This window comes from Condylostylus longicornis, unplaced genomic scaffold (genome assembly GCF_029603195.1).
Source record: "Condylostylus longicornis isolate FDR11 unplaced genomic scaffold, ASM2960319v2 ptg000038l, whole genome shotgun sequence".
Lineage (NCBI taxonomy): Eukaryota > Metazoa > Arthropoda > Insecta > Diptera > Dolichopodidae > Condylostylus > Condylostylus longicornis.
The window spans coordinates 12,656,706-12,678,384 of record NW_026578007.1 but is presented as its reverse complement, the minus strand read 5'-3'; the positions used below and the strand labels follow the sequence as shown (position 1 = coordinate 12,678,384).

At 26.8% G+C, this 21,679-nt stretch overlaps 3 protein-coding genes across 3 annotated transcripts; all 3 read right to left on the bottom strand.

Annotated features, from left to right (window-relative positions):
- Positions 1-1,985: 1,985 nt before the first annotated feature.
- LOC129609289 (uncharacterized) lies at positions 1,986-9,906 on the bottom strand. The gene is made up of 2 exons (XM_055521221.1): positions 2,218-9,906; positions 1,986-2,155 (listed from the first exon to the last, which is right to left on the bottom strand). The coding sequence occupies exon 1, from the start codon at positions 9,645-9,647 to the stop codon at positions 3,234-3,236; it is 6,414 nt and encodes a 2,137-aa protein (XP_055377196.1). The 5' UTR covers positions 9,648-9,906; the 3' UTR covers positions 1,986-2,155; positions 2,218-3,233.
- Positions 9,745-17,593, bottom strand: LOC129608943 (homeobox-like protein HDP1). Its single transcript, XM_055520750.1, has 9 exons — positions 17,516-17,593; positions 13,367-16,133; positions 12,119-13,276; positions 11,020-12,016; positions 10,811-10,941; positions 10,331-10,756; positions 10,082-10,222; positions 9,864-10,009; positions 9,745-9,762 (listed from the first exon to the last, which is right to left on the bottom strand). Exons 1-9 carry the CDS (start codon positions 17,591-17,593, stop codon positions 9,745-9,747), a joined length of 5,862 nt encoding a protein of 1,953 aa, XP_055376725.1.
- On the bottom strand, positions 16,531-21,468 carry LOC129609187 (uncharacterized). The gene is made up of 6 exons (XM_055521106.1): positions 21,312-21,468; positions 19,355-19,602; positions 19,051-19,289; positions 18,691-18,987; positions 18,485-18,626; positions 16,531-18,229 (listed from the first exon to the last, which is right to left on the bottom strand). Exons 1-6 carry the CDS (start codon positions 21,376-21,378, stop codon positions 18,170-18,172), a joined length of 1,053 nt encoding a protein of 350 aa, XP_055377081.1. The 5' UTR covers positions 21,379-21,468; the 3' UTR covers positions 16,531-18,169.
- Positions 21,469-21,679: the final 211 nt, after the last annotated feature.

The window sequence follows — 21,679 nt, the reverse complement described above, 5'->3', positions numbered from 1 at the left end:
GCCTTTTTGTTTTAAAAGTACGAATTATTAATTTAAAATGGATTTTAAATCTTATAATAGTGTCAATGTTATGAATTTTTTATCAATACTATTGAATAATAAATATATTGCTTTTTATTTATTATTTCATGATTGTTTATTTAATTTCTTTTTTAATATTGATGAATTCGTCATTACTATTGAACACAAATTAAATCTGCTTTATTTAATTTTTTCTTTTTTATCAAATATCCATAAATCTTTAAAGCTAATTAATAAATTAATTTTTATATACATAGAATTTGTTAATTATTACTATTAGCACTCAAAAAGCATAGTTATTTATTTGCAATTAAATATTAGTTAAATTTATTTTCGAAATAACAAAAATAAAATACAATCTTTGCATTAGAAGTGCTACACATTTTTTATATTTAAATATTATCTAGTTTCTATTTTTAAATATGATAGTAAATCTTATTCTATACAACATTTTATATTAAATGTTCGGAACAATAATATGTAATTTCTTTTAAATTAATATGTATGTATGATAAAATAATTTCTTCAATTTTAATTTACGTATTCATTGTACAAAAATTTTACTATGACTATATTTATTATGTACTTTCTTACAAAATTTTTCAAATAATAAATTTTAAATTTTAAATAATATTTTCTTTATGTACATATACATATATGTAATTTGTAAGTAATATCGAAGTCTATTTATAATATGAATATAATATTTTGTACCAAATAAATTAATTTTCACTGAAATGATATTGTGGTATGATCATTTAATTTTTTGAAATTTGTTACAAATAAAATAGGGGATTCATACCACAAAGTTTTTCATTCGGAAAATAAGAGAAAGTATAAAAAAGTTATTATCATTTACAGAATAATAAATTAATGAATAAATAGAGAATAAAAATTCGCTAATTATGTAAATGAAATTATATTCTAACAATAATTTATATAGAAATTGATATTGAAGTATTTAATACAGGTTTTCTGTAAACTCTAGTTTACAGAAATTTTAATTGTGTACAATTAATTAAAACTGGAGATTTGCAATTGATTAAAATTAGAGATTTACAATTAATTAAAATTAAAAAATACCAAAATTACACTTTCAATGATTACATATTTATTTATTTTTTAAAAATGTTTGAAATTTGTTTTGAAAAATTTTCGGGTAAATAAAATTTTCGAAAATAAACACAAAAAATATGATTTTTTTAGTTTCAACACAGTATTTACGTATACATTGTAATTCATTTTTCTTACATTCTTTCACTATTCATTAAATAGATAGACCTTTAGTTTAGATAAACATTAGTATTATACTTATTTTTTTATTAATTTGAATTTAGTATTTGATTTATTTCAAACATAGAAACGTTTCGAGACTATCGTTTCAGTATTAGTACTAGTAAATAGGCATATATATATATATTAATTAAATTTAGTACAAATGCTGATAATGAAACAATAGAAAAAATAAAAATATTAAATATTAAAAACTATAAATAAAAACAAAAAAAATTCCCTAAAAGATTACATTAACATGTAAACATATTAAGAATGTTTATCTAAACCTTATGTATACAATTGCAGATCACAAAACATTTTAATTTTGATTTATCTCTTAACAAAATTTGAGACAAATTTGAGGTGTGTTGACAAAATTGTTTGCCAAAAACTTAATTGTACATAAAAAATAAATCTTTTTAAATGGTATATCAGTAACATATTTATATATTATACTATTATTGTTTTTTTTTGAAATTTAAATCTCATGTGTTTTTAAATAGTTTCAATGAAACTTTCTATAACTATGTTTAAAAAAAAACTACTAATCAAAACATGAAAATAAATTTTTCGAATATGAAATTAAAAATAAAGCAATAATTTATAATTATATATTATGTAACAATGATTTACATATAAAAATGAATTACATATTAAAATAAACTTAAATAATTATATTTTTTGAGGTAAACTTTATGACTGTTTAATTTTGTTTTTTCTTTAAACTAAACATTATTTATTTTTTAATTCTTAAAAATTATATACTCTTATATACAGGTTTAAAACTTGCGATAATTTAAAAAAAAATTATTTCTTAACATGGTTAGAAACGTAATATTATTTTATATTCAATAGGTACCTAAAATGATATTATAATTTTAATTAGATTTTCAAAATGGAGAATAGGCTGCGTCAATTTACCTTTTTGAAATCATTTTTCTTAACTGTGTGCATTAAACTTTGTTCCGTCCTATAAAAAGATTTTATTCTGAAGAATAGTTCCTTTAAAAACCATTATGTTTACCAAAAATGAAATTCATTGCTGAATTTCTTATCAAAATTCTATTTTCATTTCCAGGTAATTGAAAAATATTCTTTAGTAAATGAATACATATATTGTAAAGTTAAAAAAATTGATTTCATAAAAAAAGAGAAGGAATCACTTAAAGTGATGTATTAAATCAATTGGAAATTTATTTAAGTTTGGGTGAAAAATGCTAATTTCGATTAAGTTTTGTTAGTTTAATTACAATTTTGTTTTACAAATCAATTTGTCTTTGAATTAAAATTTTAGAACATAATCATAGTATCCAAAAAGTCTTTACCTAAATTGTTCCGAAGTATGCACATATGTACATGCATGTGTATGTAAAAACATGTGAATAAACAAAATATATTGAACTATGCGAAAGAAATCATTTTTTTAGAGTTTCAGGAAAATTTAAAAGAATTTTTGTTTACACTTACATAGTCACAATTTTAGAAAATTTAATGAATTATTTACATATGCCAAAGAACTGCATACACGATTCAATCTGATTTGCAAAACCATAATTATCACAACTTTAATAATAACATTAAATTCTTTGATTGACGTAAAATAAAGTATGAAAATTTTATTCCTTCCAATTATCTATGACATTTTTATCAAAAGATACCCGTTTTTTTATTTTAGTCCCGTTAGACAAGTATCTAAATGTGGCTATTGTAGAAGTCAATAACGCTGGTTTTAAAATTGAAATGGGGGACGACGTTGATGATGTTGTTTCTGGTTCCGAAAATTTCGGTAAAGAAGAACTTATGCACTTCTTACGACCTTGTGGAAAACTTTGCTGTTTTTTTTTAGAAATATCCTCATTTGCTGCTTGTAAAAATTCATCGAATGTATTAACACCATCTAATGCATCGGTCGACGATGTTAATTTATTACCCTTATGCTATAATGGTGATTTATACAGCGACTGTGATCCTTTAGTATTCGCTGTTGGTACTGTATTAGTAAAACAGTCAGATGTTTTTTCAACTATAAATATGCCAGATGTTTGATGTTTGTCAATTTTATTGTTAAACATTACTAATGGATGATTATCCCTTGAAATTTTTTCCTTTGATTTTATAATTTCTGTTGAAGGTCTTTTTAATATTCCAGGTTTGAAGCTTAATGAACCGGTTTTTAAAAATTGATTTTGTTGTAGTGCACTTTTTTTAGTTGAAGGTAACGAGCAAGGAGGCGGTATTATTTGTTGGTTTATAACAATTGAATTTGGTTTTTTATCTGGCAATAGTTTAGGTTTTATTATTTTTTGCTGTTGTATTAATAAATTATCAGCAGTTTGTCTAAGACTTGACTCTTGGAAATCGGTGGATGTAGCAAATTGTTCATACGAACTCTGAAAATTGTGAAAATTTGTAGCAATCGGACGTACTGTTGGTGTAAAAGTTTTCGTTTGAGCCTTTTTTGGAATAACTGTAGTAGGATTCTGGTTCATGACTTTCTGAGCTTGATTAAAATTGTTTGAAGTAGCTTTTTCAACAGTTTCACTGACTTCATTTAAATCACACATTTCGTTAAACTGTGGTACTTTTTTTGGCAATTGTAAACCAACCAACTTTTCATTAATTGAACGTTTTGTTTTATCCTTACTAATAAACTCTAGCGTGTTGTCGTTATTAATTTGAATTGAATCGTCTAAAAGGGGCATATGGGGTAAATTACTCTTATCATTCTGAATTTTTTCTACAGGAATAGATTGCTGAATACTTTGAGTTATGTTATCCAATTTACTGGGTGATATTAAAATTTGCCTCTCTCTATGTTCTTTAACGCCTGATGGTGTATGAAAATGTGCGACAGTTTTTTGATTAGGATTACTTACGCTACTGTTCTCACATCTCTCTCGATCTCTTTTGATTGGATATTTAATACGCACTGGCACAGATGGTTTTTTGTCTAAATGATTACTTAGCTCTATGTCAGGTTTTTTGTCGTGCTTAAAAGGTTTTGTTTCATTTCGTTTAATATCACATTTCTCTTCGGTAGTGGGTGGTTTGAAGTCATTTGGTTCTTTTAAAGATGTAAATTTGGAATTTTTTAAATGATTTGGATTTTTAATATCTTTTAAAGGTTTAAAACATTTCATATCTTTAGTTTGTTTTGTATCTTTTGCATCCCTTGTATCTTTGAAATTACTAACAGAAAAGCTTTTAGTCTCCTCTAAATTCTTATTGGTTTTTGATGAAACACCGTTACTGTTTTGTACTGCAGTACCAAATTCATGGTCAACTTTTATTGAAGTCGAAATTGTGTTTCCTTCTTCGTTTACTACTTTCTCTAAGAAATCTGAATTTGCCCTTTGACGATCTGGTGTTGAATGAATCATAGAACTTTTATCATCTGGAATTATATTAGAAAAATCAAAAGCATCGGATAAATCCAAATCTATAGGGAAAATAGATGAGCAATGCATAGTATCTCCTAAACGATTATTTATCGCCGTTTCATTCGGAAACGCAAAATATGTTAATTCATTTTCATTTGCATTATGGTTTGTATTATTATGAAGTTGTTTTGTAACAATTAAGTCGCTAGAACTGATGTTATTGGCTTGCGTGGGATTATCAGTTATACTAAATGAAGAACTCGAAGAGGTTGAAATGCATTTCTTCATAAAAACATACTGATTGTTCATAATAGGTGGAGAGTTGACTTGACAATCAGAGCTTTTTTTTGTATCTGCAATTAAACTTGTCGTTGGCGTTGATACGTTTTCAGTAAATTTATTAGAATTTAAAAGTTTATTAAAATTATTTATTGAAGAAATAACCGACTTCAAACTATTTTCTTCGTCACTGCAATGTTCATTTAGAGACAAAACGTCGTCGCCATGTTGTTGTCTTCTCATTTTTCTTTTTGAAAATTTTTTTAATTTGATAAAGCAGTTTTTTAATTTTTTTGATTTGCTGGAAATATTTAAAAAACACAATTTTTGGGCTTCTGTATTCGAATCAATAGCGTTATCTTGCAAATTATCACAACTGGAATTGTCAAACAAATCTCTTTCTGGTGGACTTGACAACGTTCTTTTAAATATAGCACTTAAAACTTTTTCCTTTTCATTTTTTTCATGAATATCTGATTTATTTCCTAAAATTGTCACTCTAACATCGGTTTCCTTTATTATTTTGTGATCTTTGGAATTTAAGGTTTCGGAAATATTTGAATCTGTTCTACTACTCATTTCCAATTTTGTTGAAAGCTCTATAACATCTTGTAAAACCGCCTTCAATTCTTTCTCTCCTATTTCCTTTTCATTTGAAGAGTCAATTTTATCATCATTGATCATGTCTTCTTTAATTTTTTTTTCTTCTAATTTTTCATGTCTGTTTTCATTTTTCTCTCTATGTTCTTCATATTTTAATTTTTTACTATTATTTTTTTCAATGTTCTTTATATTATCATTTTCAATGATCAATTCACTTCCGGATTGAATATTGTCATCTGTGGTAACCGAACTTGAATCATCAATTTTTGGTCGTCCCCTCTTTCTGCATTTATTGTTAACAAAATTTTTATGTTTTCTTGCCCCTTTTATATAACTTTTGTCGCTATTGATGTCATCGTCACTGAAACTAAGTTTGCTAGAAACTGATTCAGTTTCAATGTCATCCAAATTGCTTGAACATTCCTTTTCTTCGAAAGTGCTTGCAATCTTTCCTTTTTTGTAACGTCCTTTCTTTTTTTCATTATCATAAATTGATTGAGGTTCACTATTATGTTTTGGTTCTATTACTTCATTGGTGGTGGATTCAACTTTGACTTCGTTTAACTTCTCTTTAGAATTCGTAGGCGAAGAAAATTTTTGATCTGTGTTGTTTATACAATTATCCAAAGTAAATTGAGTTTTGTCATTTTCGCTGGAGGTTTTTTGTAAATTAAAAAATTCTATCGAATTTGACTTATTATTTTCTGTATGATCAATACTCCGACTTAAACGTTTCATTCTTAACTTTATTGGTGTATTTTTGTCATCAGAATTCATATTGTCGAAAGTGGTTGTCACATAACAGACTGTCAAAGGAGGTTTTTCAATTAATGATTCGCTTAAATCATTGCTTTCTTTATTCGTTTGCTGATTTTTACTGCCACCTCGTTTTTTCGATTTACCTTGTTTGCCAGCTTTTTTCCTTTTCGATTCTGGAGGTTTAATATCTTCGACTTCATTTTTTTCTTCAAAATCTTTTAAATGACAAGGATTTCTGTAAATATTTCTTTTCTCATCTATATAGGGTCGATCATCTACTTTTGAAGAACTCAAAGAAGATTCAGTTTCAGCACGTTCTAAAATATTTGCCATTTCTGTATAAGTTATGGGGGTTTTACTATTGCATGTGTATCCTTCGCTTTCAATATTTTTTGGAGCTGATGCTTTCTGCTCTAAATTTTTTTCTATGTTATGTACGGAATCCATTTCTTTTCGATTATCTTTTATTTCTTTTTTTGCTTTACTTTCAAAAATTTTTCGTACTACGTTTGATTTATTATCTTTAACATCACATTTACCATGCTCAATTTTTTCATAAGTAGGTGATAAAATGTCATCGTCATCATCATTGAATTCGTAAACATCAAACTTTTGCTTTTTTATATCAGTTACAGAAACTATCTTAGGAAATTTTAAGTCAACTGATTTCTGTAAAACCTCTTTATTTTCTGTTTTTATAGCTTGTATATTTTGATCAGATTTATTTTGTTCGTTATTTAGCTTAACATTTTGGCAATTTTTCAAAGTTACGTGATCTTTCAGTTTTATTTTAGAAACATCAGTTTTAGTATCAATACATGTAGTTGTTTGTAAAAATGAAGTATCTTTTTTAGAAATTTTCGCGGCAGGTTCTTTCGTAATAGAATTAGAGTTGTCATAATGCCTCTTCTTTGGAATATCAGTTACGGATGAAATATTTAATATTTTATTCTTTTCATCTTTTATTGTATTTTTTAAACTTTCTGAACTGCTTGAAAATTTTTGATTCTTACAAATTTTATTTAGTTTATTTTTATCCTCTTCCTTATTTTGAAGCTTATTTACAGGTTCAGAAATTGAAGTATCTTTCGTAACTTTTAAAATTGCAGTTTCTTTAAAGTTTTTAATTTCTTTAGGATTAGAATTCAGTTCTAAACTAAATAAATCGTTGTTTTTTGGAATTTCAATTAAATCGTTAATGGTTTTTGTTGGTACTAATTTTTTCGTCTGTCTCGTATCCTTCACTTTTAATGAATTCTTATTTTCTGATGAAAGTTTTTCGGAAGTCACCGATTTGCTCATATGATTTTTACTTTTCGATTTGATTTTTAGTTCAAGTTCCAACCTATTTCCGTCCCTTTTACTTTCTGGTATTTCATCAAGTTTTATAACACTTCCTTTGAAACTCATTTCCTTTTCTGAAGTTTGTTTATTACTATCTGTACAATGTTTCCCATTAACTTTAGAAGTTGTTGTTGTTTCTCTACTAGATTGTTTCTTGTTCATGTCATATTCTTTTTTAAGTTCTTTCATTTCTTTTCGGCTATCTTTCTTATGCTTACATTCTTTACTTTTCACATCATTTTCCGACTTAGTTTGCAAATTATTTTTTTCTGATTTGACATCATCTTTGCCTTTTAAGTCTTTAGCTCCCAAACTTTCATCAGAAATTTTTTGCATTTTAATTTTATTTGTACTCTTATTTTCTGCCTCTTTTTGCAAAATACTTTGTAATTTTCCAGAGGAAGTTTTGATTTCATCTTTTCGATTAGATTTTATACCTTCATCATTTAATAGTTTACAAACACTTATATTTTCATGAGTTCCAACCTTTTGACAAGAGTCTTTGCTTGAACTATTTCTTTTAAAAGATTCGGAAATTTTATTATTTTTTGAATTTGATTCACTTTTATCTTCTTTTTTAACTTGTTTCACACTTTTTGTGAAAACAGTATCATTTGGTTTTTTATCAGAAGTTTTAGCTTTAATGGATTCAAGATTTTGTGTGGAATTAATTCCTTTTTTCGTAGTGTCAGACGATTTTTCACATGAATATTTTTCGCTACCTTTTTGACTTCTTACAATTGTTTCTTTTGTAGTAGATATTGATTTTTCTTTCTGAACAATTTCAGATTTTTTTCTAATGATTTCATTCGAACTTTTGTCTAAATCCCTAGTCATTTTTTCAGCAACTCTTAATGTTTTTTCTGTAACACCTTCATGGCTAACAAAATGTTTATTTGTTGTTTTCTGAATTTTATTTTCTTTGGTACAAATAATATTGTTTTTTGTGTTCCCACTTCGTTTTTCCATATCTCTAACTTTTTTCTGTTCTTTTATAGTTACGCTCTTTGATGAAGAATTTTTTTCAATAGATTTCTTTTTCTCATTTTTACTTTCTAATGAAGATTTATTTTTGATTCCTTCTAAATTATTTTCAGTTTTTAAAATTTTAGACTTATTTTCGTTTTTCAAATTTTCCAAATTTGGGGAATTAATAGACTGTATATTTTTAGTTTTCACATCATTAGTAAATATTTTACTGGACTTATTATTATTAGAGTCGAAAGTTACATGGTCAAACGATTTAACACATTTTTCTTTGTTATCAACCACAATATCAGTTAAGGTTGAATCATTATTTGTCGTTATAATACTATTGGTAATGTTATCTATATTTACATCTTTTTTTATACTTCCAATTGCTTCTACAAAGTAATTTGATTTATCTTTCTTATCTTTAACAGTGATTGGTTTCATTTTAGAATCATTTTCGGAAAATTCGACAGCATTTTGAATTTTTTCAGAATTTATGTTCGCAGGATCTTTATTTAAGGTGAGCGAAAATTTGTCATTGTCATTTTGAATTTCTAAATTATTTATCCTAGTTGAAAGTTGCTCATTTTTCACATTCAATTGTAAGAATCCTGAATTATCATTAGAGACACGTTCATCCTCACAGTTTTTCAAATTTGAAACTGAATGATCTGGACCAATATTTGAATTGTGGGTTTTACTTTTAAAGCTTTGATCACTTATTGTACTTACACTTGATTCGTTTTTCACATAAGTTTCAACAGTGTTTTTAATTGTATTCAGTTCAATAACTTTTTCTTGTTCAACCGTTAAAGTATTTTGATCTTTCTTTTTGCTTTCAAATTTAGATTCTTTGATTAAATTTGACTCAAAATTAGTTTGGCTATCTGAGTTTACAACAGGTTTAACATTTTCAAATGTATTTTTATTTTCGAGATTTTGTTTAGAATGCTCAGGCTCTACAAATATTTGTGTATTTTCTTTAAATACTTTATTTACCGATAAATTCAACATATTTGGGGTTTCAAAATTAATTCCGTGAACATGTACATTCAAATTTTTTTCGATTAAATTCTCAGTATTAGGCTTCAAATTGAGCTCGATTTTGTTGTTAGTTTTGTATTCTTTTCTTTTATTTAAAATTGTTTTAATTTCTTGTTTCGAATCATTTATATTCACTATATTTTTTTCTTTTGTTTCATTTGAAAAGCTGCTACAATTTTTAATTACATTCTTAAGTTTTGATTTTTCTACAGCCAGAGCCACGATTTCATTATTGCCTTTTATTTCTTTGTCAGCATAATTTTGTTGATCCGAAATTACAGTAACTATAGGCAAGCTGTCTATAACTTTACTATCCACAACTGACTTTTCTTCTACAATTCCAGAAATACTTTGATTTACAAAATTATCGTCTATTTTTTTAACATTTAATTGTGAAAAATTACCATCTTTCAATTCACTTTTTTCTTCATTATCGTCGCTTTGTATGACATTTTGTTTTGAATTTGAAGACGCCTCCACCACTCCTTTTTTGAATGATGAACTTTCTAATGATTTTTGAATATTACCGGTATCACCTAATGAATCTGCATTTATATTATTTTCAATTTTTTTATCAATAAATTTAAATTGGTCAGCATCCATTTCAATTAAATCATCTTTAACATTTCTTTTTTCATCTTTGCTTAATATACTTTCGTTACAAATTTTTGAAACTTTTGAGCATTTTTCTCCAACTTCAACTTTGTCAAATGGAAGGGAAACTTTTGGCGTGTTTACAATTTCTCTGGAACCTTTCCTTTCTATCTCCTTAAATGAATCAATACAATCTGCGACATTAAGTTTATTAACAGTGTTTTCGTGATTTTTGTTACTTTCCTCTACCAAAGTGTTAATTTCCGATAGATTTGTAAATGAACATTTTTCTACGTGTTCTGAGCTTTCAATTTTAGTATCAAGTTTTTGTATTGAGATTTCAGGAGGCTTTTCTCGTGGTACACAATGTGAATTTTCCACACATTTGATTTCTTTAAAATTGATTTCAGTAATCGTTTCATTTGCTTTATTCGCTGATTTTTCTATAGGGTTAACTACAGATGTCTCCATTTCAGTTCCAATTTCTTTAAAAGCAGAAATATCATTTTCTATATTTTGACTTTTAATTTTTTCTGTACCTTGCTTCTTCGTTTCATCTTCTTTAAGTGCAATATCAAATGAATCACTGCTAGTTCCCGAAATTGAAACTTTTTCGGGAACATCTTGATCATCATGACTTTTGTACGGGTAAAGACTATGACTTTTCGTGCTTGAATTTTTAAAATTTTCAATGTTTTCCAAAATATTGGTTTTAGTTTCCATGTGTTTTGTTTTTGAAATTTCATGCGTTTCCCGTTTTTTTACAGTGGTGTTCTGAACTGGTGTTGGACAATTACTGCTATTTTCTAGTAAAAGTTTTTCGTGTGTAACAGTTCTGTTGTTGTTATCAAGATTATTAATGGTGTTTTCGTGATTCTTGTAACTCTCTACTGCTAAAGTTTCATCTTCCGATAGTTTTGTAAATGAATGTTTTTCTACGTATTTTGAGCTTTCACTTTTTGCATCAAGTTCTAATATCGGAACTTCAACAGACTTTTCTCGTGGGACACTATGTGATTTTTGCACACATTTAATTTCAGTAATCGTTTCATTTGCTTCATTCCCTGATTTTTCTATAAGTTCAACTGCTGATGTTTCTTTTTCAGTTCCCATTTCTTTAAAAGCAGAAATATCATTTTCTATATTTTGACTTTTAATTTTTTCTGTACCTTGCTTCTTCGTTTCATCTTCTTTAAGTGCAATATCAAATGAATCACTGCTAGTTCCCAAAATTGAAATTTTTTCGGGAACATCATGATCATCATGACTTTTGTACGGGTAAAGACTATGACTTTTCGTGCTTGAATTTATCAAAGTTTCAATGTTTTCCAAAATATTGGTTTTAGTTTCCAGGTGTTTTATTTTGGAAATCTCGTGCGTTTCCCGTTTTTTTGCAGTGGTGTTCTGAACTGGTGTTGGACGATTATTGCTATTTTTTAGCAAAAGTTTTTCGTGTTTAACAGTTCTGTTGTTGTTATCAAGATCATTAACGGTGCTTTCGTGATTCTTGTAACTCTCTACTGCTAAAGTCTCAACTTCCGATAGATTTGTAAATGAATGTTTTTCTACGTATTTTGAGCTTTCACTTTTTGCATCTAGTTCTAATATCGGAACTTCAACAGGCTTTTCTCGTGGGACACTATGTGACTTTTCTACACATTTAATTTCAGTAATCGTTTCATTTGCTTCATTCCCTGATTTTTCTATAGGTTTAACAACAGATGTTTCTTTTTCAGTTTCAATTTCTTTAAAAGTAGAAATATCATTTTCTACATTTTGGTTTTTAATCTTTTCTGTAGCTTGCTTTTTCCTTTCATCATTTTTAAATGCAATATCAAATGAATCACTGCTAGTTCCCGAAATTGAAACTTTTTCGGGAACATCTTGATCATCTTGACTTTTATATGGGTAAAGGCTATAACTTTCCGTGCTTGAATTTATCAAATTTTCACTGTTTTCCAAAATACTAGTTTTAGTTTCCAGGTCTTTTATTTTTGAAATATTGTGCGGTGTTATACGATTACTGCAATTTTCTAGCAAAAATTTTTCATGTTTAACATGCTGATTAGAGGTACTAATTTGACTAATAGCCCCTCCGATAAATGTTTTTACATTATTGTCCAATTCTGCAGTTTTAGTTTTTTCATTTAAAACATCATTACCCTTTGCCGCAACTTTAACAGAAGTATTTGAAACTTTGTTGTCGTTATCATCACAATTTACGTTATCATTTGGTTTTATTTCATTTATTTCCCTATCGGAATGCTCAATTTTACAAGATTCGATGTTTCCACCCGCTGCAATTTTTTCTTTTTTTTTTAATTTTTGATCTACACTGATATCGCTTTTAGCAAACGTTTCCTGTACTTTGAAATTGCCAGTATTATTTACTTGTTTTCTGTTACATTCAATAGATTTATTGTCACTGACAACATTGCAGTTAATTAACGCTTCATTACTTTTCTTTTCAATTTTAGAATTTTCTTCATTAATTTGCTCGGGCTCCGTAATATCTTTTGCAATATAATTTTCAGCAAAATTTTCGATATTCTTTGCGATTTGCTTTATTTTCTCGTCAGCGCTGGTTCGTTTACAAATTACAGTGGTTTTCGTTGTTTCGAAAGTTTTACTATCCTTACATTTTCTGCTGGTTTCTTCAGAAGTAGAAATCTCCTTTATTTGTTCAAGTTTAGTACTAGTGTTTGAAACGTTCTCAACTGAATCGACTTTTTTTGTTTGATCAGAAGAAGTGTTAAGGTTTCGATCTTTATCATTTAGGATTGCTTCATCTTGAATAAGATTTCTTTCTGTCATTACTTTATTTTGTTCCGATAAATCAATGTTATTATTGAATTTTTCACTCATTAGTTTTTCTTGTGCGTGAATATCTAAAACTATGATATCCATATCAGTTTTTTTCTCTGTCTCAACAGTTGTTGTGTCGTTTACCTCCTTTTGTATTTGTGAATTTATAACAGGAGATTTAATTTCACATTCATCATTTTCTACTTTATTTAAAGTTAAGAGATTCTTAGTTTGTGATTCCATATATTTTTTTGAAATTTTATCGACTATTTCATTGATTTTTTGACCACTTTTTGGTTTCACAACAGAACTTTTATCAAGTTTTAATTTGTCGTTTTTAAAACTTCCCCCAAATTTAGATTTATTATCAATCTTTGTGCTATTATTCAAAGAAATATTGAACTGATCTGTTATATTCTTATTAATTTTCATGTCCGTTTTACCGAGATTTTCTGGTTTTTCAACAATTTCTGCGGTTTCGCGATTTTTTCCAAATTCTAACATAATAGAAGTGTTTCCAGTTTTTGTTTTACTGGGATTATCATACATTTCAACGCTTTTCCCTTCATTATTGCAATCGTGATGTTCCTTGCTGATTTGTTTACATAAAGCTATTTTCTCATTATCTTGAGTTTTTATATTTTGTTTAGTGTTGTCAGCAACATCTCCACAAACCTTTATGTTTTGTGTTTTTTGAGCCTCATCTGCACTTAATTTTAATTTTAGACTTTCTGAACTATTGCATACCAATTTTAAACTTTCATGCATGCTTTTTGAATCATTTTTTTTCCCAATTAAAATGCTTTTAGATATTTCGCTGGGTTTAACCAACATAGTTGTATTGAGACATGAATTATCCAAATCTGGCAAATCAAATTTGCAGTTATTTATATCTTTGTCATTGTTCTCTGAAAAATTATAATCATTTAATTCGGCCTCTGAAATATTATTAATTTCCACTGCATTTTTAATTAGAGTATCCTTGTTTTCTAAACTTTTATTAAACTCCTTTAAATTAATTGATCCCGGTTGTTCATTTTCAGTTGAAATAGTTCTAACATTATCTGCAACCCCAGACTCAACAGGTATTGTCATATTTGATTTCGGTATGTTCTTAATTTCCAATTCCGCAGTAATTTGTCTAGAACACCTTTTTTCCTGTTTGGCATATGGAGCAATATTTAAGGTATCACATTCTTTTAGAAAATTACTATTTTCATTTGTATTTTTTGAAAATCGGTGGCTTAACCCCAAATCGAGTGACTTTGCTTTGAGGTTAGAACATTTGACATTTCCTGTTGATCCAGATTTAGCCGAAGTTAAAGATTTAAAGTTCTTTACTTTATCCATTAAACCTTTGGATTGGTTTTTGGCTGTGCAATTTACTTCGTATGAAGTACCAATGCTACCAGAATTACTAGAAAAAACAACTTTGTTTAATCTGTTGTCTTCTAATATTTCATCGTTTGGAGAAGATGTTAATGAAGGTGCTGAGGACGAAAATGTTAAATTCACTGAAAAAACAACATTTTCGTTATTTGAACCTTTATCAGTACTTTTAGTTTTTTCCGAATGTTCACTTTTATTATCTTTTTCATCTCGCGAAAACTTTTTCAATTGTACTGTGTTTATTCCACTACCAATAATTTCTTTATTATTAATAGAAGTACAGCTTTCAATATCTTCGACTTTTCCGTTTAGTAATTCACTACTACAACTGACTTTATTTATAACAGCATTAATAACAGTTGTTGTTTCTGTTCCGTGCTCATCATTTTTTTTAGATTCTAATGACAAATTTAAATTCTTCTCGTTTGGATTTGTGGTCCTTGCAGTTAAAGCAAACGAATTTAAACTTATTGAATATGGCAACAAAGCTTTTTTATCTAATTTCAACTTTTGTGATGATGATTGCGTTTGCGAGTTACACGTAATATTAGTGGAGTCATTTAATTGAGTTTCGTCTTTTTTTCTTACACTGCCTTCTTCTTGCAGCGAATTCAAAACAGATGAAGAACATTGTAATGGAGAAAGAGTTGACACACTGGACTTCGGTTTCTCTTCGTGTTGTACATTATTAAGCGATTCTGAAGAGCTTTTATCCTTTGCGTCTTGTAGGAGTGAGGATTGTAATTTTGAATCGTGATTTTGTGTATTGTTACTCAAATTGTTTTGATTAAAGGAGGAACTTTTTCTAACGTCACTGATTTTATTAAGAGATTTTTCAATACGATTATTAACACCTAAGGGTTGACTAGAAAATTCCAAAAAAGATCCTAAATTTTCGTTACCACTAGAAGTTGAAGATGTTGCTTCATCAACTTCTCGCATAATACTACTATCGTCACTTCTCCTATTTCTAAATATTTCTAAATCATTATCACTTTCAGTTGTACTAGATACTTCGCCCGGGATACAATCTTTTAGCTTTTTTGATGGTCCTGATAACATTTGGGGTCTACGCATCGAAAATTGGAAACGATTGCTTGAACACGGTTGCTTGGGAATCAATGCGAGATTATTTGGAGTATTTGCTTTTTTAACTCGTGTTTTATTACCTTCGATAACAGGAGGTTTTGCAGAATTTTTCAGTGGTGTTTGGCTTATAGGTTTAGGTAGAGTTTGCGCTTGCAAAAGACTTTTTTGTTCGACAAATTTTTTAGTAACAAAGATTCTTACCTCTTCATCTTCTGAATCAGAATCTAATAATATTGCGTTATTATTAATGTTAGTATTACTAGTCTTGTTGGTGGTGTTAGAGGTGGTTGCGGTTACAGTATTTTCATTATTAATATTTAACTTCTTAGCTATAGAATTATTATCGCAAGTCTTATAATGATTACTAAAATTAATATTACTACTACTATTATCACAATTTAAATGCCGATTCGTCATTGCATTAAATGATGTCTTCTTTGAAAAATCAAGATGGGCTGTATTTGCTGCTGATTTTAACACTCTTGGCAACATTTGATCATATTCGGGATCAAAATTTGGTAATGCTGACACTGGATGTTGATCTAAGTTGAAACGTGTTATAGGAGTTTGTATATAATTCTATATTTATGGCAAAAAAAAGAAAAATAAAAATAAAGATAAATATTAAAATACCTTATTTTTTGAGAAAAAATTAAGGAAGTTGGATTCCTTGTTTTCAAAATTTCGATTTTGCTTATCAGTTTTCTTTATATAACTCAAAAAAACTTTAATAAATCTAAATTAAATATTAATTTAAATAAATATTTAAAAAATCTATATAAATATCAAAATTTAAAATAAAAGAGATAAATAATTAGTATCGCTGTTATGAGCTAATTATTTAAAAAATATTAATTTAATTAAAGAGAATATTAAGTAAGTTGCTATAAGTCAAAATTCTAGTTGAAGACATTATTGAATAATGATATTGTTGATTGTAGACAATTAATAATCTTGGACATAGAGTTGATTGAAGACAATTAATAGGATATAGAGTTGATTGAAGACAATTAATATTATATAGAGTTGATTGAAGAAAATTAATTAGATATAGAGTTGATTGAAGACAATGTTGATTGAAGATAGTGTGTTGATTGAAGATCACATTAATTGTGGATGATTCGTTCAAAATTGATTCAGTTGAAGACAAGCATGGTTGATTGAAGAAACATTTGATGTCATATTTCAAATAAATATAAAAAGTTGATTGATACCCTAAATTTGAGATTTATTAAAGATTTTTCATTTCAAAAGATGTGCTTCCTCCTTTTGAAATATCTTTTTTAAAGTGTCTTATCTTCATTGTTCTGATGATGTCGCCTTTCATTGTTTTGAAACCCATCGCACTTTAGTTTAATTAATTAAATTTAATTCATTGTTGGATTTATGAAATGGAATAATGAAATAATTTTATTTTGCTTACGCATATTTGAAAAACAATAAATTTTTATTTTTATTTTGTTTTCCAATTTTGTACAGAACTCAATTTTTCATTTTAAGGAATAATGTGCGTGTAACATTTTCCAAAAATTGACTAGAAATTCTAAGTGTGTATTGATTAATTTTATCGTGTATTGGTTGAATGAGCTACCATTTCCCATGTATTTATTTTTGTTCCACTGAATATGTAACTTTTTCTGTATAAATTTTTTCTGCTATAGTTTTTTTTAAATATCATATGAGAAAGCCATTTATTTTATAATTTAGTTAGTTTTTGCGCTTCATTATATTCAACAAAATGTGTTCTTATTTAATAACATTTTTAAAAACATATCCTACAGGAATCTTGATATAAAATTGGGTCTTAGATTTTTGTTTTTTCTTTACTTTTTTTGGCTTTCCTTTTATTAATATTGAATTTAAATTTAAATTCAAAATTTTTTCTACCATCTTATAATTGTTTTTTAGTGTTGATTGCTGATTTTATTATTACAACTACAATGTTGTACATTTATACTTACCAAAAATTTGCAACCAATTAAATTCCTGAACATTTCAATTGCTAAATATGAATACACAAATGAAAATATCAACTGCATATCCTTATAATTTTTATCAATACACAATTTAATTTCTTTACAGTCACACCGTACTGAGCTTTCTTGTCTAGAAAAAGTTTTATATTAGGAGCTGTATTAATGAAATGATTTCATTAGTTTCATATAATTTCTCCTCATTGTAACAATTGCTTCAACTATTTATTGTTGACATTCGTGTTATGCAATATTAAACACACTTGATGTGATTGTGTTCCATTGTGATGTTTTCAATATTTTCATGTATTTTCAATCTACTAAGAACCCAGTTGAACACAATTTGAGCCGATATACTTTTATGTTAAACGTTTAATATGACTTATAGGCTTATTTACCGGTTATTTTATCAGCAACAGTGTTGATTGAAGATAATAAGGTAATTGTAATTATTACTTCATGTTATATAAAATAATTTTTCTATTAATTAGTTCACAATTTGTGTAAAAACTTTTAACTTTTACAAAAAGGTCTAAGAAAAAAAAAATTTAAAACTATTTTAAATATCATTCCCACGTATTGTTTCTACTAATCAATGTAAAAAGACAATACATGATAAATTTATACTTAAATTTAAAAAATTTAAATCCAACAAAATTTTAAAAATGGAACTTTTATATTGATTGTTAACAATATGGTATTCTGCAAAAAAAAATTTTTGTGTAAAGTATTGATATTAGTTCACTTACAGACTAAATTGGACATTCATATAAAACTAAAAATGAAAATATTGATTTTAACATCCTTAAAAAAGGACAAGATTTGTGCTTTTAATTAAGTAAAAATGTTTCAGAATTGTAATAAGACAATTGGATATCTCTTAAGAAAACCTATCAGACAAGTTGCTCAATAAAATATCGTTTAAAATTCACTTAATACAATCGTTATAACAATTACCAAATTTGAACTAGTATAATCGTAGTCCTTATCATCTAAGCTGTAAGCTTGGAAATCCACCCAACTTATATAGCGTTCAAGTTGTTTAAAATATCTTTCAATAGCTTCTTTAAGATTTAACGATTTATTAATTAATAATATTCTGAAAGATTTAATAAAAAAAAACTTTTATAACAACTCCGTTTTAAAATTGAGTTTAATGTTACCTGGTTCCAAAATTTCCTTTATCCATAGCAAATTTAATTAAATCACTTATAGATGGAAATGAATTATTTAATTCATTTACTGGTGGAACATATTTGGGTAACACAGTATCTGATACTAAATCTATTGTATTACTACTTCTCAAAGCTTTTTTGGACAGTCCTACAGCTAAGATATTAATTTTTTCTTTCTCCTCTTTTGTGCTACAAAGATTTTTCCACTGCCTAAAATAAAATATGACTCGCAAATATGATATAAGATCTTCATTAACTGGATGTTCTTCATCTGACATGCATTTTCTAAAAAAAAAATACCATTTTTTTATAAATTCCATTGATTACGTTAATTAAATTAATACTTACAAAAATATAGGATTTAAAATGTCATGATATTTTGGAATAATTGCAACTTTTAACATCGTCATCTGTATAAATGAAATATTTCTGCTGAATACCATACTCAATATACGGATAATACAATTAGCAGAGTTTTCGGTTTCAGCTTTATCATTCGATAATTTCAACGTTATATTACACTTAAACATCACGTATTCAGCCATTATATCAGTGAGTAAAATATTCAATTTTAGATCCTCTTTCAACTAAAAAATTCAAGCGAACATATTAAAATTCTATGCAAATATAATTAACAAAATAAACAGCTCACATCTCCGACATTTCCAGTAAATGCCATTTTAATTGCCATTACCCATTGTATAATGGTTTTCCAAAAAAATTTCATCTTTGGAATAGAGCTTTTATCTAAGAGTTTAAGAACCTTTTGAAATTCTCCGACAAATTCTCGAAGTTTATCGTAGGGAAAAATACCAAAGCCACCAGAGTTGTACTGAAATAATATTTCTATCACTTTACGCCTTAGTACTTGCAACGGAACATTCATTGATATTCCCCTTTCTGAAAGATGACCAAAACAAAATATAAATATATTAGTTGGTAAAACCCTTTTTAGTTTTACAATAACTTTTAAACTGATAAGTAAACTTAAAACATATATTCCTAACCTATGTAAACTGAAGCTAAATTAGCATCTTAAAAGAAATAATATTTAAAAATTAAAAAAACTAGCTTATTTTAGTTTTTTAGATTCTAGTATTTTAATATAATTAAGTGAGAGTGTACACACATTAGGCATATAACAATACATCAAAATTTTGGTCAAAAAATAATCGAAATTTTCAATAAAAATAACTAAGAACTATAAAACTAATTATGTTACAGAAACTTCAAATTGCAATCCTAGTATGCGTGTAATCTTAACATTGCCCTTAATCACTTGAATATGCTTCATAATTTTAGCATTAATTTGACTGATACATATATGTATATATGAGCTGTTTTTTTGAAAGTGGTATAAGTCTATTTCTTTATATATTCATATATTTAAGGGCTTGCTTTTGAATCCATTTAAAAATATTGCTCATAATAACATAATGTTTTTCTTTCATGTCTGCATAGAACTCTGTTCAAATTGTGATTTTAAATAGTGGAGAGAAGGTGTCTATAACTCACTAAAATTACCATTAACTCAGCCTTTTTAAAAAGTGGACTTATACCACTTTCAAAAAAACCAGTTCATATGTGCAATTTGTTTTAGTATATTTCCAATGAAATATGGCGTGTATCACGGCACGGCTTGTATAAGTTCTGTTCATTCTTGAAATTAATTTTTGTTAAAGAAATACATCTAATTACCTATACAAAAAAAGAAACTTTTCCAACCGAGTGAAATGAAAACATATAAACAATAAAAATGTCTAATAACCTACCTGAAGGTCTAAAAAAATTGATTTAATTTAAATAAACATACTTTAGGTACTCTAGAAAATTATTTATGATACCTTATAATAGCTACATATTCAAATATAATAACAGAAGTGATTAATATATGAAAAAAAACTAAACTAAACTTTTCTATCTACCTGACGATCCTTAAAATATATAATCAAAGTTGTTAAAGTATGATATGGAAGTTTTCTGATAAAACAAAATATAGGTAGGTAGCTAGGTAGCTACGTACATATGTTTATTTGCCTGATCATCTAAATTATATTAAAAAACATTTTTAGCTTAAATATTATTTAGCTAGATATTTTATTATAATAGGTAGGTGCGTACCAATATGTTGGTCCAACAATCTACCAACGTGTAGATATAAAAATGGTTTTTAACTTTCTACAAAAAGATGTACATTTCTTTAATAAGTACTTAATTACATTTAAGTATTTGTTAATTTTTTGTTTAAAAGCACAATGGATTAAACAGCGAACTGTTTAATATCCATATTATGCCTATATTACCTATGTATAATAAAATTTTATTTAAATTTAGTCGTTTGTAATAATGTCAACAGAAAAAATTAAAGAATGTTCTATACCTTTCATTTAAAAATTGCTAACAGATTCATAACGTCTTGAGTTACCCAAGCATTTCAAATTGATTTGTGTGTGCAACATTTTTTCGAAAATATACAATTCCAAAAAAATGTTGCAAATATTCAACATTTTATACTTGCCTACATGCATAAATTATTTAATTTTCTATTTATCAATAAGAACTATTAAAATTACATAAATATTTAAAAAAAATCCTTTCGAAGTACATACCCCATTTCGAAGCATTATGCTCTGAGTCTTCTTCATCAGAGCTAAGGACTATTACTGTATCTGCCATTTTCAAAATTTCTTTATACTGAACTATAAAGTTTTTCGCAAATATTTATGTTTTCTGCACTCCATAAAATAAAAATATTTACAATTTCACTTTTAATTTGTTAATTCCAAAACAATATTTAAATATTTAGTAAAATGGTTTACTTTCTTCTTCCTCATGCGAAATTTAATTTTGTCAGTCTTTAAATAAAATAAGACGATTATTTTATAATACTAATAGAAATTTCAAATTTCAGACACAATTATTTAGGAAAATTAATTTTTTTTTTTCTTATAATACACTCTTCAAATTTTAGAAATTT

Coding starts and splice junctions, on each gene's coding strand:
- LOC129609187 (XM_055521106.1), bottom strand. CDS start 21,378: ATGGCAGATACAGTAATAGTCCTTAGCTCTGATGAAGAAGACTCAGAG. Junction 18,627..18,690: donor AAAGGAAATTTTGGAACCAG/GTAACATTAAAC, acceptor TAAATCTTTCAG/AATATTATTAATTAATAAAT. Junction 18,230..18,484: donor ATTATACTAGTTCAAATTTG/GTAATTGTTATA, acceptor TTTTTTTTGCAG/AATACCATATTGTTAACAAT.
- LOC129609289 (XM_055521221.1), bottom strand. CDS start 9,647: ATGTTGAATTTATCGGTAAATAAAGTATTTAAAGAAAATACACAAATA.
- LOC129608943 (XM_055520750.1), bottom strand. CDS start 17,593: ATGCAGTTGATATTTTCATTTGTGTATTCATATTTAGCAATTGAAATG. Junction 13,277..13,366: donor TTCTGTTGTGAAACCAAAAA/GTGGTCAAAAAA, acceptor TAAATAAAGTAG/AAAATGATGAATGTGAAATT. Junction 10,010..10,081: donor AAAAAGTGAATTGAAAGATG/GTAATTTTTCAC, acceptor CTGGAATTGTAG/AAGAAAAGTCAGTTGTGGAT.